Here is a 19,301-nt window from a genome sequence, read left to right as displayed (position 1 = left end):
TGTGCTACATATATACCCGTGCATAATTGAAAATGTTATACAAATAATGCCCACCACTAATTCCATTATATACTCTTACCCTCATAGGGTAAAAATGTGTATTTCACTCTCTTTACTATGAATGACATCCAAATATACTTGTGACCATGCTCCATCCACCACCAGTGTCCAAAAACAAATCAGTGTTTTCGATCCCTTCCCTTTAGGCATGGACCTTACCCTGCTTGTCTTGTAAATTGCCTTTCCGTAATCAATAGTCAACATGCTCAGAAATCCATTATCTCCTCCCTGATTCTTCATATACTCTGTGATCATAGAAAATATAACCATACACACCTGTAGTGCAGCAGTATTTGAAAGATCAATTTAATGGTAAAAATTGCGCTTACATGAATCTGAAGTGCAAACAGCCTATTCCAACCTATTCCACAATGGCCGCCATGGTACTTCCAGTTGCGTCTAACATCACGTCCGTCTGACGCATTTCGTCATTCAATCGATTTGCTCATAGGCAGTGGGCGTCGGACGCCACCAAACTCGACTTTATACAGAGATCCCGCCCTTATCCTGCAGCCATAATCTCCGTCGTACTTGTTGGATAAACAATCTAAATGTGGTGATATCCTCATATCCCAAGACACTGTGCTATTTTACTCTGTACACCAATATAACTAAAAGCGGTACTGATATTACAAGGAAAAATTACCAAACATCAAACGGATCATTACAGACATGGTCATATGAAAGATCATCTGCCCCCTGGTGTTAACAAAGCAGATCTAATTAACATAAATATTATCCCGGAAATACGGACCCTATATATGAATAAAACATGTATCAATATCTATATCATCCCTAAAAAGTTGTTATAATATGCAAGAAATAATAATGCAAAAGAAAAATGTATTTAAAAAATGTATATAAATATAAAAATGGGTAGGTATGATTGGTATGTGCCAATCAATATCTGCCCACACATGGCCCAATTGCAGCCTCAAAAATGGTACCCTAAAAATTGGAAATAAAACCATTTAGATCCTATTCTGTATTCAATCCCTTAGGGTACATACTGTCCACCTCATAAATCCAAAAAGTCTTTCAGAAATCTCCCTTGTGCAGTTATTACCTATCCAATGTACTCCAACTTTATGAATGCCACAAAACTTCAACAATGAGGGATCACAACCATGTGCGTCTCTGAAGTGTTTAGACAGGCTATGCTCCTTCTTCCCTTTCTTTGATATTAGTGACATGTCCCCTTATTTGTAACTTCCTTGTGGTGCGCCCAACATATTGGAATCCACAAGGGCATTCCAGCAGGTAGGTAACAAAATTGGAGTGGCATGAGATATATTTCTTTATAGTATATGCCTTGTGTCACGTTTGACAAGAAGGTTTCAATTTTTTTAATACTAACGTTAGTGATCTTATATTTGATATGGTACGTTTACTACAACGGAAGAAACCTTGCAAATCAAACATGGTACTTTTTGACTGATCTAGGAGGAGAAACAACATTTCTTACTAAGTAGATTGGAGGATTTTCTGTATGCAAATCTGGGTTTTCTAGGGACTAGAGGTCCCAAGATCTTATCCTTTCTAATAATGGGCCAATGTTTGCCAATAATTCGTTCGACTTCCTTTTTGTCAATTAAAAAAGTCTGAAATGAATGCAAACTCAAAACCTGTGTTTGACTGTTTTTAATTTCTTCATCCCCCTGACATAGTTCTGACTTCATATCTAATTTTTTCTGGTTTAATGGGATCATAGCCTTCATCTATAAATCTCTTCTTAATGATTTTCGATTGTGCAATATAATCTTTTAACTTTGAGAAATTCCTCAAGATTCTAACAAACACTATTTATTCCCAATGTATATTGATGCAAAATGCCAAGTTTACACTCACTTTTAAGCAGCAGTATACAGGCACTCACACCACATGCTATGGGTGTACTCTGCATGAAATTGGGTATACCAAGATGGCGTCCGCCAGAACTACGTCACCGCGCATCTACGTGTTACATCACGCTCCACACGTGACTTCCTCAGGATTCCTTGGCGTTTTGCATCAATATACATTGTTAATAAATAGTGTTACACTATGGAGGATTTTTTTTATTCTTTCATGGCTGCAATGTGATACATATGAGTAAGTTGGCTGTATTGCGGTACCTACCTGTGGAAGGGGAATCTTTGCTGTATGTGAGTCACCATTGATGGAAAGTGTCTCTGGAGATCGTATGGTGTAGAGCTATTACCCGTGAAGGATCCAGGTGTGATCCGAAAGGCGTATTGGCCCATTGGGTTACGTTAAGGAGGTGAGGGGGCATTTTTGCCACTTATGGATATATATCAGCTTGTTTGCACATGCACCGTATCACCTGCATGTCCTGGAGTATTGAAGCACCTCTTGCAAATTTTGCACTTTATTGGACGTTTTTTATAAAATATGTCATTCACTATTTTTGTATTTTTATAAAGTTTTTTTCCACATGTCCATTTGTTGAGAATTGTACAGTTTTTATGTGCTTATTGTTTTTTGGGGTTCAAGCACTTGTCACTTTGTTATAGGATTATCCCGCATTTGGGATTCACTGTGTATGACACTGGGCGTATGTTTATAATCCCCTTTTCTGGGATTGAGTTTTTTTTCTCTTTTTATATACACTATATAATTGGGTCCAATTTAGGACCAAGTTGGCGGATTCACAAACATTCACAATTTCTGTGGCACATGTTGTCATGCTCTAGATCCCTGCAGGATCTAATCACCATTTTATTTATCGTTTATATGATTATATATTCATATGTTAATGTCACTTATTTTGGAGCTACACCATTTTTTGAAGTATCTTGTGTTTATGCACATATAGGTATAGGATTGGCTGTTAGCAGCTTCTGAAAGTTTATAGGTCCATATAAAGCGCAGGGGGATTATTGCTTTAATGGTCACAAGTATATTTGGATTTCATTCACAGTAAAGAGAGTGAATTGCACATTTTCACCCTATGAGGGTAATAGTATTTAGTGGAATTAGTGGTGGACACTATTTGTATAACATTTTTAATTGTCCACGGGTATAAATGTAACACACTTTACATAAGAATTACTACATTATATTAGTTTTTTTGCTTTGGAGATGGGAATCCGCTGATTGGAAGATCAAAGGAGAGTTTGATCTAGTGAGAAGATAGGATTGGTCAACGATAGTTGTGCGCTGTTTGCATACAAGACTTTTTTACCCAGGGGGGTTTTGGACTGTCAGCTGCACATTGTTTTCTGGCACTTATTGGTGTTCCAAAGAATAGGGATAGTCGATCTAGACTCCACGGGTGCACCTGAAGGGAAGCACAGCGCGTGGTTGGTGTGCCGCATTGGCAGTTCAGCGGTCAGTGTGAGACTTGTGAGCGACTTTTGAGATGAAGAAAGGCCTTGGCTATCTTGGCACTCTCAGGCAGAGGTGGTGTGAGCTCTCTCCTCTGAAGATAGGTCTTTACCTGGCTGATCGCATTGAATTGACATCCCTGAAGTGCAGGACAGTGCTCTGTGTGGAATCTCAGAGTCAAGGGAGCAGGCCCGCCAATTTAAGTTGAATATATAGTCTCTTCCATGAGTCCATTAATCGTCCCCGGGTTATTCCTCACTCATGATGGCATCGCCGCCACCTGGCTAGAGTATTTTACTGGAATATACATTTCCATCTATAATTCTTATTTTTTTTTATAAACTCATATTGGGTTTCTGAGTCACTGTACTTTGCACATCATAATTGCTATCTGCACCTATATGTTAAGTTAGCCTGAAAATGTTTGCTTAAATTGAAAATGCTTCCTTTTGTCTTTTAGCTAAACAGCTGGGGGAATGCAAAGAAATTTAAATATACTTTGTACCCCATATCTTTTCCACCGGAAAATGCAGCAGAATGGAGAAAACTCTTCAAGCCCTGTGCATCACAAAGACTGTTCCTGCCGGTAATCTCCAGTTAATTTCTGCATTCAAATATAAGTTAAAATGTATCTGAAGCCACAAAATTTTCCCTGAAAGACATAGCAGAAAGTGTGGGGAAATCCTCACTTAGACAGTTATCAACAGAACAGGTTTTCCCATTGGAGGATTTTCCTCACCTCCTGTTCAGTTTCAACTATAAAATATTAGCGACTTGATAATAGTCACAAAGACAAAGGGAGGTTGAATATATTCTGTGGAACACAGATAGCAATATGAACCTGGCAGAAGGTTTACCCTCTCCCCACTCATCAAAGAATGATTAAAAAAAAAAAAAGATTCGGGATATAGATGTACAAATACAGTATAGAAGTAGCTGCCTTTATGGAGATTGTTTCTGAAAAACTGGATAGATGATTGTGCAGTCCTAAAGCAACGGAACTGAGTTAATGTAATGAAGAGAATTCTAAGGAAAGTGATGTTTGAGTTCTAAAATGCAAACAGTGGCTGACTAGCTGTCTCCAAGTGTGGCAGCGATTTGCTATAAAAGTAATACATTGTCAGCTCTGCATTGGGAAGATCTACAACCCTGAATAGTGTGGATGGTATCAGTACAGTATCAGTGATAAGCAAAGATACCATTCAGTATTCATTTTTTAACATTGACAGCTTGATGTAGGTAGCCATAACTCAGAATGTTCATTAGTGTATCAAAGTGTTTTAATGATTTTGTGAACCGTTAAAGAAAAAAGAAAAAACAATCACAATCAAAATGTATACAAGCCAGTCTGAATTTTTAAGGTTATTTGGTGAGCTGTAACATGAGATTTGCCCTGATTTAATAGAGTTCCTCCTTAGCTGACCATACACTATATGATCTGATTGTATAATTTCCTTTTAGGTGTACCATCTAGTACTATGTAATACCAGGCCCTGCCTTCTTTGATAGAAAATGTATAGATTGTTTAGGTTTGTCCTAAAGGAGATTTTACAGAGAGATTGTATAGTGTATGGCCAGCTTTAGTTACATGTGAATACACGGTCACTGGTAGTGAGAGTAGCAGTTGTTGCCTATAAACTGTTCAAGATTCTACAAATAGTTTACAACAGTGGAAGAATGTTTTTCGAAAGGTAATCTTTCCTCAATTTTCAGACATACTGAATTAACAAATACTTAGCTGACTTCTTAAGAGGCTTGGTGTTTTTTTGTTTTGCCTAGAAAGTGATAACAGACAAATTTTGAGACTTTTTTTCAATAAAACAAAGTAGTATATTACTTTAAAAATTATGTAATGGGAAACTCTTTAACATTTTAAAATGAGGAAAGAGAGGTAGACTTTATGGGATAAGTTTAGTAAAAAATAAAAAAATGCACATTTTTTTTGCAGGTAAAAAAATGTGCATTTATTATTTTTGTGTGTAGGAGCCTGTAAAGCATTGCACCAGCAATCAGATGGTGCCATACAGGTCTCCTGCAGATCTGTCAGTATATCTGCTTGCCCGTATCGGATTTATGAGCAAGCCGATATACTGACAGGAATCAATGAAATACCACAGCGCTCCACAATGCCATGATAGTTCATTGAGGACTACAAGCTGTCAGCTGCTAAGCACAGAGGACTGTGAATGAGTGACGCAGCTGGGCGGAGCCCCACACGGTTATGTTTTTTGTTTTTTTTTTAATTGTGACAGGTAGTGGGGAGAAGATCCCCTGCTAGCTGTTAATGTGGGGAGCTGGGGCCTGTCTGATCATAACATATTACTCCCTGAATATGGGTGTAACATGTTACGTAAGGTGAACTTATCCTTTAATTTTTCACTGTTCTTTTTGTCTTTTTTTGAGACAAAAAGGAAGTGGAAATCCAAATTGTCAGCAGAGGGTGAGGGTTAATCACCGAATTAGGAACAATGTGACAACAGTCTAAGATGGAAATTGCCCTGATTTTGAGGACGTGTCCTCTTTATTTCCTGTTGTGTCTCCAGGAGAGCAAATGAAGGACACAGTAAAAAACAAAAAACTTGATACTTCGCCTATATTTGCTAATATAGTATTTACCTTTTTAAAGCATTATTATACAGACTAGTGTAAAAGTTGTCTCCTTTTTTTTTTTTTTTTTTTTTTTTTTTTGTAGTTTTACTTGGATAGCTCTTAGCTGTGATTTTAAAACATTTTGGTTAACACTGCTGCTTTTGCTTTGCAGTTAATACTAAAGGATGTGGATTCGTTATTGTATGTCGACACGGACATACTATTCTTGCGTCCTATGGATGATATTTGGTCTTTCTTGAAGGAGTTCAATTCTACTCAAATTGCTGCTATGGCCCCTGAACATGAAGAGCCCCGCATAGGATGGTATAACCGCTTTGCTCGGCATCCATATTACGGAAAGACTGGCATTAACTCTGGAGTTATGTTAATGAACATGACTCGTATTCGAATGAAACACTTTAAGGCAAGTATAGGTGTTGTTTCTGAGATTTCTCCTGAACTGAAATAAGTATCCCTGGTCACTGTCTCATTAAGTTTCCTTATTGTTACTGGAACTTGCTGAAAAGGTAACTTGTATAGAAAACTGAAGATTGATTTGAAGCCCAGGAATTGTAAATAGGAAGAGTATTTGTTGGGTGTATAGGACGTTGTATATGCATCTTGTTCAGTGTAAAAATCTAAAATTGTTGCGCTGTGTAACTTGGTGCTCCCGATCTATACTTCCTTAACCACTTACCTACTGGGCACTTTGCCAATTTTCAGCAGTCAGCTCTGTCTCACATTGAAATGACAACTGCGCAGTCATGCAACACTGTACCTAAACTAAATTTATATCATTTTTTTGAGACCGATATAGCTTTCTTTTGGTGGTATTTAATCACCACTGGGTGTATTTTTTGGCACTGATATACTGCACTGATGGATATTGACAGGAATCAGTGATATGTGGCACTGATGGTCTGACGGGCACTGATATGTGGCACTGATGGGCATTGACGGCCCTCACTGGTATGGGGCATTGGTGGGCACTGATATGGGGGCATTGGTGGGCACTGATTGGCGGCAGTGGTGGAACTCAGTGCCCTGATTATCAGTGTAGATGTCCCCTCTGAGGAATACCGCTTACCGGCTCTCCTCATGCCCTGTCACCGTGAGGAGAGGACAGGCATTAGTTAGCATTTCCTGTTTACATGTGATCAGCTGTGATTGGACACAGCTGATCACATGGTAGCGCCTTCATCATTGGCTCTTTACAGTGATTGGCGATCTGTTGTGTCCGTGGGACACAGCGCACCACTGATCGCCGCACACCCCTGGGAGTGCACATGCACAGCTAGAGCGAGAGGACGTCATATGACTCCCTCTCAGAACAAGAGAGCTCCCACCTGTCGGTCATTCCCTCATATGGTGGGCGGGAGGTGGTTAAAGTAATCTTAAATTAATCCATTCAAACGTTCATAAATATACTAATCAGCTCATCCCCCACAGTTATTATCTTCTGTATCACTTGACCCTCCCCTTTTAGAGTATAAGCTCTAATGAGCAGGGCCCTCTGATTCCTCCTGTATTCAATAGTATTGTAAGTGTACTGTTTTCCCTCACATTGTAAAGCGCTGCGCAAACTGTTGGCGCTATATAAATCCTGTATAATAAAAATTAGTCCATAAAGTAAAAAATTATACCATCAATTATCTGTTAAACCAAGTGTCCATAATATCCTAGATAAGACCCAGTGCATTGTGAATCCACTACCTGCACACACAGCCTCTTATCGAATTGTCAGACCCCAAATTATAGGTGTTTTAACATAGATTTTCACCCAGATCATCCGACAGAGAAATGCATGCAGCACTAATATCTCCTCCTGGTCTTTGTATGACTCTGCATGAAAGAGATATCTCCAATAGTGAAGTACCATCAAAAGTTTATTCCTACAAGGCAAGAAACTACTTACAATACATCTTCAAAACAAGCGCATGTAGTGTATAACGCCGCTGGTACTGCCTCCAGCAAAGCATGGGTGACGTTAGCACAAACTCCATCCCACCCTGAAGTATGTTGTGTCTCAACAGATGTTGTCAAGGGGATCAGTTCTGTGCAGCACAACTAATAATTTGAATATTCATCAGAACCCAGGACAGTAAGAATGGCATTTGCACACAATTTGTCCTGTTTACAGTTTTTGTCACTTGCAAAACTGCCATTTACTTGCAGTCATTCGAGTGGTAGCATTTACCAACCGAAAATAACGTTTGGCAAGGTTTTGGGCATGTAGCTACTTTTCTGGATGCAGACGGATTCCTGTCAGTACTGAACAACCACATAGACTTGTTGGGGGATGTATCTCTTTTCCTTCCACTGAGGTGAAACCTGTGTAGTATTTTTCTTCATGCACCTATTGAAGAGACAAGTTTTTAAGTGTATGTAAGCCAAAACTTTTTTTTTTTTTTTCCTCCTTTTTAGTTTAGTATGGAATTTGCCAAACTATTGCGGTTTATTTGCTGCCTGCGTACCCTCTGGGGAAGTTCTTCATCATTCGTCCTGGTGATCACAATATCTACTAAAGAAAGCGATTTGAAATCCAAAAATGTTAGTTGTCACAGGGTACAGAAGGCGGAAATCTTCCTGTGAGGACACCTGATCTGCAGGTTACTGTCAACGAGATTTACCCTCACTTTGGAGAGTTTTCTTCTCATTTGCTGTTGTGTCTTTAGGACTGGAAGTGAAAGGAAACCTCCCAACGGGGCAAAGAAAAGAAAAAAAAATTAGACAGGGTTCTTACACCTTACATTTGTTAAAGCAGAACTCCGGGCAAAATTTTAATTTTGACATGCAGTGAAGCTGTGCTGCTTGTTTTGTGCAGGGGTGCAAGTAAAAGCTATACTTACCTGATCCTCCACAAAAACCAGGTTCCCATGTCCAGCATTGGACTGTTCCCGTCGTTCTCATGTACAGAGCCAGTCTATGTGCATGATGAAATCAAGAACAGTCCATTCGCAAGACCCCTAGGGTGTGCAGGAGCAGCAGGGACTGATCTTTCGCACTACTGCATGGGAAAATATAAAAAAAATTGACCTACCAGTAATTTGAGATTGCTCAATGAAATTTGAGTGTACACCATAAAATAATTTGATGGTCACACTACAAAGTCTTCTGGCTACTTTATTATTAGGAAGTTGCATTCTATCTCTTGAGCTCCTGCTAATATGCTTTACCCATTGTTGGGCCTAGTCATAGAATTGAGAAACGCAATGTACAAATATGTTTCAGTTGATGTGGACATGCATAATACTCTGTTAGCATCTGTATTGGGGAGGTGGAACTGATTTGAGACCTACAGTGGAGCATTGTGGGATGTATTAGTAGTACTCATCACAACAGGTCATTTAAAAGCATCTAGAGTGAAAAGTATGCATGACATGACTATTAGTCAGTTGACTGACTTGTGACTGGCAGGTGCTAGATATCCATGAAACTAGGTCAAACAACAAAATAGTTTTTGAAGCAGTAGACCAATGTTTACAATGGGCTGCCGTTTATTTAACCACTTGACATCTGAAAGGTTTTACCCCCTTCGTGATCAGGGCATTTTTTGCTGTTCAGCACTGTGCTACTTTAACTGGCAATTGCTCGGTCATGCAACATTGTACCCAGATGAAATTTACATAAATTTTTTTTTCACACAAACAGTGCTTTCTTTTGGTGTTATTTACTCACCAAGGGGTTTTTTTTTTTGCTATATAAATAAAAGTAAATGTTGAAAACACGTTTTCCTTAGTTTGTAAGCCAAAATATATTTTACTACACTTCTTTGGTAAAAAAAACAATAACCCAAATCAGTGTATATTCTTTAGTCTGTGTGAAAGTTAGTCTGCACACTATGGTATACAGCGGGTAAAATAAGTATTGAACACGTCACCGTTTTTCTCAGTAAATGTATTTTTAAAGGTGCTATTGACATGAAATGTTCACCACATGTCAGTAACAACCCATAAAATCCATACATACAAAGAAACTAAAACAAATATGTTCAGAACTTGTCGTGTAATAAAATGGAATGACACAGGAAAAAAGTATTGAACACACGAACTGAAATGTATTTAATACTTTGTACAAAATCCTTTGTTGGTAATGACAGCTTCAAGACACCTCCTGTATGGAGAAACTAGTCGCATGCATTGCTCAGGTGTGATTTTGGCCCAACCTTCCACACAAACAGACTTCAATTCTTGAGGATTCCGTGGGCTTCATATATGATCTCTGATCTTTAGTTCTTTCCATAGATTTTTTTATTGTATTCAAGTCAGGTGATTAGCTGGGCCATTCTAGAAGCTTTATTTTCTTTCTTTGAAACCAGTTGAGTTTCCTTGGTTTTGTGTTTGGGACCATTGTCTTTCTGAAATGTCCACCCTTGTTTCATCTTCATCATTCTGGTAGATGGCAGCAGACTTTTATCAAGAATGTCTTGGTATATTTTTCCATTCATCCTTCCTTCAATGACATGAAGTTTTCCAGTACCGTGTGCTGAAAAACAGCCCCACCCCATGATGTTCCCACCTCCAAACTTCATTGTTGGTATGGTGTTTTTGGGGTGATGTGCAATGCCATTTGACCTTCAAACATGGTGTGTATGATGGCATCCAAAGAGTTCAATTTTGGTCTCATCTGGCCAGACTGTATTCTTTCAGTATTTCACAGGCTTGTCTAAATGTTGTGCAGCAAAGTTTAAATGAGTTTCAGCATGCTTTTTCTTCAGCAGTGGAGTCTTATGTGATGAGCGTGCATACAGACAATGGAGGCTGAGTGCATTACTTATTGTTTTCTTTAAAACAATTGTACCTGCTAATTCCAGGTCTTTCTGAAGCTCTCCACAAGTGATCCCTGGCTCTTGGACAACTCTTCTGGTAATTCTTTTTACTCCTCTGTCAGAAATTTTGCTAGGAGCACCTGGTCGTGTCTGGTTTATGGTGAAATGATGCTCTTTCCACTTCTGGATTATGGCCCTAACAGTGCTCACTGGAACATTCGGAAGTTTAGAAATCCTTCTGTAACCAATGCCATCAGTATGTTTTGCAAAAATAAGGTTGCGAAGGTCTTGAGAGAGCTCTATGCTTTTACCCATCATGAGATTTTTCTTGTGTGACACCTTGGTAATAAGACAATTTGCACTGACAAGGGGCAGGATTGCTTTCTTAATTACTGATAGATTTCAGCTGGTGTCTTGGCTTTCCATGCCTCTTTTTTTGCACCTCCCTTTCTTCATGTATTCAATACTTTTTCCCTGTGTCATTCCATGTTATTACACATAACTGAACTTTTTTGTTTTGGTTTCTTTGCATGTATGGATTGCATGGGTTGTTACCGACATGTGGTGAAAATTTCATGTTAATAGCACCTTTTAAAAATATATTTACCAAGAAAAAGGTGACGTGTTCAATACTTACCGTATTTTTCGCTCCATAAGACGCACTTTTTTCCCCAAAAAAAAGGGGGGAAAATGTCAGTGCGTCTTATGGAGCGAATATGGAGCGGCCGGTCCGGTATTTCCACTGCCGCCGTGTCAGAATACCGGGCCGGCAGCTCAGCTCTACAGCGGGACCTTATAGAGATGAGTGCTGACCTTTGGGGAGGGAGGGGGAGCGGGTACCTGAATTTGACAGGTACCCGCTCCCACTTCCGTGGAGTTGTCCTTTCATCTTACCCGTTCCTCTATCCAGCGGCGCGGTCTTCCCGGCTTCTGTAGTGTGGGCATGACAGCCGGTTGCCAAGTGCGCATGCGCAAGAAGCGGTGCTTTTTGTGAATGGTAAGGCGGCACCTGGGACACATGACAGATCCCAGAAGCCGCCGGACCAATCACAAAGCGCAAGTGCTTCTCGCTCATGCGCACTGGGCACCCGGCTGTCATGCCGAGAGCCATTACAGAAGCCGGGAAGACAGCGCGCGACTGGATAGAGGAACAGGTAAGATGAAAGGACAACTCCGCGGAAGTGGGAGCAGGTACCTGTCAAATTCAGGTACCCGCTCCCCCCCTCCCCAAAGGTCAGCAGCCATCCCCTGTACTATCCACAGTCTCTGGTCATCCCTCTACTGTCCGCAGTCTCTGGTCATCCCTGTACTGTGTCCGCAGTCTCTGGTCATCTCCTGTACTGTGTCTGCAGTCTCTGGTCATCTCTGTGCTGTCTGCAGTCTCTGGTCATCTCCTGTACTGTGTCCGCAGTCTCTGGTCATCCCTGTGCTGTCCGCAGTCTCTGGTCATCCCTGTACTGTGTCCGCAGTCTCTGGTCATCTCCTGTACTGTGTCTGCAGTCTCTGGTCATCTCTGTGCTGTCTGCAGTCTCTGGTCATCTCCTGTACTGTGTCCGCAGTCTCTGGTCATCCCTGTGCTGTCCGCAGTCTCTGGTCATCCCTGTGCTGTCCGCAGTCTCTGGTCATCCCTGTGCTGTCCGCAGTCTCTGGTCATCCCTGTGCTGTCCGCAGTCTCTGGTCATCCCTGTGCTGTCCGCAGTCTCTGGTCATCCCTGTGCTGTCCGCAGTCTCTGGTCATCCCTGTGCTGTCCGCAGTCTCTGGTCATCTCCTGTACTGTGTCCGCAGTCTCTGGTCATCTCCTGTACTGTGTCCGCAGTCTCTGGTCATCTCCTGTACTGTGTCCGCAGTCTCTGGTCATCTCCTGTACTGTGTCCGCAGTCTCTGGTCATCTCCTGTACTGTGTCCGCAGTCTCTGGTCATCTCCTGTACTGTGTCCGCAGTCTCTGGTCATCTCCTGTACTGTGTCCGCAGTCTCTGGTCATCTCCTGTACTGTGTCCGCAGTCTCTGGTCATCTCCTGTACTGTGTCCGCAGTCTCTGGTCATCTCCTGTACTGTGTCCGCAGTCTCTGGTCATCTCCTGTACTGTGTCCGCAGTCTCTGGTCATCTCCTGTACTGTGTCCGCAGTCTCTGGTCATCTCCTGTACTGTGTCCGCAGTCTCTGGTCATCTCCTGTACTGTGTCCGCAGTCTCTGGTCATCTCCTGTACTGTGTCCGCAGTCTCTGGTCATCTCCTGTACTGTGTCCGCAGTCTCTGGTCATCTCCTGTACTGTGTCCGCAGTCTCTGGTCATCTCCTGTACTGTGTCCGCAGTCTCTGGTCATCTCCTGTACTGTGTCCGCAGTCTCTGGTCATCTCCTGTACTGTGTCCGCAGTCTCTGGTCATCTCCTGTACTGTGTCCGCAGTCTCTGGTCATCTCCTGTACTGTGTCCGCAGTCTCTGGTCATCTCCTGTACTGTGTCCGCAGTCTCTGGTCATCTCCTGTACTGTGTCCGCAGTCTCTGGTCATCTCCTGTACTGTGTCCGCAGTCTCTGGTCATCTCCTGTACTGTTCTCTCCTGTACTCATCTCTTTTCTTAATGCCCTAAAATACCAGGATGGTACAAATACTCCCCAAATGACCCATTTTTGGAAAGTAGTCTAAGGTATTTAGTAAGAGGCATAGCGAGTTTTTTTTTATTTTTTTATTTTTTTTTGTCACAATTTTTTGGAAAATGAAGAAGTTACATGAAACTTTTTTTTTTTTTTCTTTTCATACTGTCACCAGTGCAATATAGCATTGTCTTTTGAAAATAATTTTATTATAGTATAGATAGGAGCAGAGAATCAGTCAAAAACGGATTCATTGACCAACAGGAATAAGACATACAAGGTGTTCAATGAATATTACAGACTATGTACTGATGGAGAGGTGCCGTATAGCATTGTCATATGACTGGCGTGTCAGTGATCAGGGATATTGACTATAGACAGTCAATAAAAGAAAAAAAGCTACAACTTTTATAAAATTTAAATTTTTTTTTTTTTACATACTTTCATCAGAGCAGTTCACCACAGTGACACTGTACTACTCTGGGGGGGTTTAGGGATGGTTTTTTTTTTTTTTTTTTACACGCTTGCTTACAACAGGGATGATCACCATTATAAGCTGTAGTTTTACCTGTCATGAATTAATCAAATTCATTACATTTTGCAAACTGTTGTGATCACATGGACCAGAGTGCTGTGATTGTCCCAGGTACCATGTGATGACTTGTGGCCAATCAGAGATCACAACAGTAAGCAAAATGTAATGAAAGCCATTTTGTGACAGTTTGCTTACAAGTTATCATGTGATTGGACATGGTATCCCGGCTGCTACAGAAAGAATGGTCAGCCGCACACCGGAGAATAGATGAATAAGTTAAACAAGTCCTGTATTCATGTCCTGGTGTTTTGTGTGTCCTATGGAATAATAAATACACACTATATTCATCTATCCTCCGGTGTGCGGCTGACCCTTCTTTCTGTTGCATCGTGTTGGTGGGGAACCAGAGCCTGCACCTGTCGTGGATTGATCTGGATTGTTTGCCTGAGCGGTATACCTTTTGTTCCTTGGATTCATCCCGGTTGCTCACAGCAGTCAGGGATCACACCGCTGCACGCCCAAGGGTGTGCACATGTGCTCAGCAAAGTACCTGGACATCGCTAAACCTGAAGCTGTCACCTGCTAGCAGTAAATCTACTGCTAGGGGGCAGCAAGTGGTTTAAAAAAAATTGGTTGCATGCTAGTGTGCTTGAACATTTCTCTGTTCTTGCCACAGTTCACTTTTCTCAGTGGTTCTGCAGATGTTCAGTAATCCAGATGATCCTTGCACTTTATTGTATTTTCTGGCATAAGCAAAATGTATAAAGAGCAATTCTATGAATTTCAGTATAATCGTTTCACACCAATGCGTGATGTTACATTTGAAAGAAGTCTCACATGCTGTGCTTTGCATTTAGCTGCCGTTTTCCTTTTCATTCAGCAAAATTCCTTTATAAATGCAGCACATCTAAAACACACCAGTTTAGGTGTTCTATTGAGAATACACTTTCAGTTTTGTTAAAAGCACTTATTTTTTATTCACCTTGCTGATGAAAGAACTGTAACTAAATATTTAACTGTGTAGTTAATGGGAATGACCAGAAGGTGGTGCTGTGAGAACATATCATGATTCATGTCCTTGCAACCATTATGAACACTGCATGTTTAGTGTTAAGTTGGTAGATAGAGGTCTAATATGCTTGATGAGCATTGTATCATTACATTAGCTGGAAGTGAACACATTGCTTCGTACATATATATAGTCCAACCCTTTCATTTAACTTCCTTAACTTATTTTAGTGGTACCTTTGATTGCTTGGGCACACATTGTGCTTGTAGCCTAATATACTTTTACTTAGCAGTATAAATATGCAGATGTCTGTCAGTGTCATTAAAATTAAAACATTCAACTTGACATGGCAATGAGGTGAGGAATTTTTCCTGACATTCTGTGGTCACAGAAACGCACATTGTGATATGGGTTTTGCTGATCAGTGACGCAGCTCCAGTGTTTTAAGGAGATGCTACGGGTTTAGACTTAACCTCTTTAGGAAACTGTGATGTGCTTCGCTATATGTTTTAAAGGGTAAGTCCACCTTTTGCAAAATATAATAAATGCACCCACATTTACAGAAAAAGTACATTTATTATTTTTTTGCATATGAGCCTGAAAAGCATTGCAACCACGATCATGAGATCTTGGTTGCAATGCACAGGCTCCTGCAGACTTTTCCTGCAGCTGTATGTATGTACAAAGGTGCTGACTTTGGTTACTGAGCTAGAGGAAGAATCAATGGACTACAAGTGCAATAATCACCGCACTTGTGTTTCATTGATAAATACAAGACCAAGAAGAATTGTACTTTATTCATTCGCAGATCCCTGTGAATGAATGGACTGTGTGGAGATCCCTGTGAATGAATGGACTGTGTGGACTGAGCCACACTAAATTCAAAAAGTTAAAGGAACTGTCAAGGATTAGGACCCTGCAAATCTGGGGGTGAGTGCTTGCTGCCTTGTTACATGTTGCATCCTAAATATGGGTGGAAAAGGTGAACTTAGCCTTTAATATATTGATATTTAATAAATATAGACAACTTCTTAATAAAAAAAACATATTTATATGAATATGCCTCTTTTAATTTTCATTTGCAGAATGACATGACAACAGTTCGTCTGCACTGGGGAGAAATCCTTATGCCATTGCTGAAAAAGTACAAGTTAAATATCACTTGGGGAGATCAGGATCTACTTAATATTATCTTCTCTCACAACCCAGGTACTTGCTTTTAGATATTTATATTTTTCTCTGAAATTCCATTTTTACATTTGTAGTTCCTGGCTAAAACTAAAGCCTGTTACTTTCTAGTTCTTTTTGTTCTGTTTTGAGAAGTGTTGTGCTACTGGTATCATACACATATTTGAAGTTTTGTTTATTTCAGCATAGATCTGGCATTAGGATTTGATTAACAAAAAAAAAAAATGAAAACAAATTCGGTCATATTTTAAATTTTTTTGGCCATTTTTTTTTTAAAATGAATAATTTGAATCCAGTCATATTTGACCAAATTGATATTTTTTTTTTTAAACGGTCATTTGCTGTGATGGGATCTGCAATGAATCTAAATGTATTCATATTGTGTATGGCTGAAACTGAATGTCAGACCTGCCAGCATCACATATTCAACTTTATTCACTACCCTGCTACTACAGCATTCTGCCAAAAACAAAAATACTTAGTACTTCAGATGTGGGGACACGGTAACTTCCCCTACTCTTTTTTTTCCTTGTGAGGTGATTGGTAGCTCAGGTATTCCATGCTGTATCATGGCGATAGGGAAAGAATGTTCAGCCCCATGTGAGCTCTAAGTCATGATTCTTTGCTGCCCACCAGTAGAGTAGAAAAGCCAGTTTTTACATTAGAGAGATCAAACGTAGAACACATTCTATGATAGCTGTTTGAGCTCAAAGTGATATTAAAGGCTCGTGTTTAAAAAAACAAAAAGCAAATATGTCATACTTGCCTGAAGCTGGAGCAAATTGGATCATGCTTTATTGGGTCTTTTTGCCTTCCTCTGGGCGAACTGTGGGTATTGGATAGTGTATATGGGGTGTTTCTATTTGTGGTTTTATTGCTTGTTTTTTTTTCCTCTATCGGTTGAAATGGACGGACTTGTGTCTTTTTTCAGCCAGATTAACTATGTAACCTGCTCTGGCTAGTGCTGCAGGTCCCCCCCCCCCCACCGAGGCCCACCTTGTGTGAGAGCAGCTCAGACCTGCTCATTCATCACTGGCCATGATTGAGAGCAGTGGGAGCCAATGGCTTCTGCTGCTGTCTCAATGAGGAGAGAGAGAGACCTGAGAAAGCTATGGCTCCTGTGCACATCATTGGGTCAAGGTCAGGCTCAGGTACGTATTAGGAGAGGCTGTGAGGGGAACAGCACAAATAGGGTTTTTTTACCTTCATGCGTAGAATGCATGAAGATTAAAAAAACCTTCAACCCTTAGAACTACTTTAATCCAACAGGCCAAGCTCTTGATTCTGTTGGTGGTAGGTATAAGGTTTGTTTCAAACGTATGTGTTTTTCAGTGTTTTTGTATTTGCTATGAAACTTCACTAAAATAAGGTGCCTATTGTACACTTCAATACTTCAATAAGCAGCACATCTAATATATGCAGTATTGTACACTTCAATACTGCATACATTAGATGTGCTGCGTATACAGTATATCCTATAGAAATTAGACATTTCCACCTGGGATGAACCTGTGTAAAGCTGAATTAGCACTGGGGGCTTTTCTCTTTCTTTCTTCTGTCCAAACTACATTATAATGAAATAAAATAAAGTGCAAAATTAAAAAGGTACATCTTATGGTTTTTGTTTTTTTTTATCTCTGTACATTATCTTTTATGGTAGCAATGGTTTATTCCTTGTTAGCAAATACTAACTATGACTTTAATTTTTTCATCTGCTTATTACTTTGTTGTGCCGTTGCTTAATGAAGCATTGCATCCATGTGTCTCATTCTCTAATGATCAGCTTGTTCAGTAGCTTAGCGCCAATTCTGCTTTCAGCTTGTTTTTGTTTTTAATTCAGAAAGCCTTTACATCTTCCCGTGTCAGTGGAATTATCGTCCTGATCACTGCATCTATGGAAGTAATTGTAAAGAAGCTGAAGATGGTATTTTTATTTTACATGGGAACAGAGGAGTGTACCATGACGATAAACAGCCAGCCTTTAGAGCGGTGTATGAAGCACTACGTAATGTAAGACACAATATCTGATCTTGTTTGACTTGCACTAAACAAGCTTTTTATTTCTGTATAAAAAATATACACGTGCATAGTATAGCAGCAGATAATGATACATGACAAATTGACAGTCTTCTTTTCAAAACTTCTAGGGATTCTGATCAGTGAAACATCTTTTTTAAAGGACAAATTCAACTATTATGCAAAAAAAACAAACCCTCTCACCCCCAAAATATACTATACTATGCTTCTTGGTTACTTACTCAATTTCCCTGATAGCAGCAGCCTCCTATTTTGTCAACATCGTGGACCGTAAAAATATAGTGGCAGGCTCCGCCTGCCTCTACATGCTAACAACTTAGACATAAATGGAACAGTAACGTATTGCGGGAGTAAAGTCCTATTTAAGTTAATGGACAATTGGCGGACAGTTGCAAACAGCCCAGCACTCGATTTTCACTGGCTGGGATATGGACAGGTTGAGAGGCCAAAACCATCATCAAAGGAGAGAGGGTAAATGGGGTCAGCTCAGTGTTTTTAGGAGGCTAGGGAAGGGGTCTGTTGTGTGTCTTTTTTTTTTTTTTTTTTTTTTTTTTACATTCACATAGCAGTTCATCTGTGGCAAGGGGCAGCCACTGACAAGGATCAGTAGACTCTTGTCGGTGGTTGTAAACACTGCTTGCACACACTGTGTGAACAGCTGCAACTGTCAGATTTTTTTTACAAACCTGTGGCTGGCACTGCCGCTGTTCGCATATAACCACTTTCTGCTGACCCTGTACACTGCCAGTGTGCATCCTGGGTTGGCGTTTCTGCAGAGTTTTGGCCACGCACAAAATGAGCACCACTAATCAGCAAGCCTGTATGTGGCCATAGCACAGAGTGTTGCTGCGTCCAGGGAGGTGGACTCTGCTCTGAAAGCATCAAACTTATCACAGATAGTGGATTTATGTGAATGTAGCCCAAGGTTACCTGCACACAAATGTAATAGGGCATAAAATATGTCTAGTGTATAACAAAAAAAACAACAAACCAAACAAGTCTTCCGACAGCTGGAGATGGTGCCTACAGCCGGCCATAAAAGTGACTGTACACCCTGTACTCTTTTAAAAACCGATTCTTGTTTTCTTGAGCATTTACCCACCCATATGTGTACAACTTATTTTACTGAACACGTTTCTGAAATTATGTTATATGCCTATGCAGAGGTAAGCGCCAATGTAAAAAAGCATTGGTG

At 40.3% G+C, this 19,301-nt stretch overlaps 1 protein-coding gene across 2 annotated transcripts in view; it reads left to right on the top strand.

The window, feature by feature from the left end:
• The window catches only part of GXYLT1 (glucoside xylosyltransferase 1), a 60,777-nt gene that overhangs the window by 26,672 nt on the left and 14,804 nt on the right, over positions 1-19,301 (top strand). For both annotated transcript variants that reach the window (XM_089673994.1, XM_089673995.1), the window contains 4 exons: positions 3,848-3,973; positions 6,149-6,400; positions 15,967-16,090; positions 17,910-18,079. In XM_089673994.1, coding sequence (XP_089530120.1) covers positions 3,848-3,973; positions 6,149-6,400; positions 15,967-16,090; positions 17,910-18,079 — 672 coding nt within the window. The remainder of the gene's footprint in view (positions 1-3,847; positions 3,974-6,148; positions 6,401-15,966; positions 16,091-17,909; positions 18,080-19,301) is intronic.

The sequence above is a fragment of the Staurois parvus genome, unplaced genomic scaffold (assembly GCF_062004578.1).
Source record: "Staurois parvus isolate SC_StPar_1 unplaced genomic scaffold, SC_StPar_1.0 ptg000147l, whole genome shotgun sequence".
Lineage (NCBI taxonomy): Eukaryota > Metazoa > Chordata > Amphibia > Anura > Ranidae > Staurois > Staurois parvus.
This window is presented reverse-complemented; position numbering and strand designations above follow the sequence as displayed.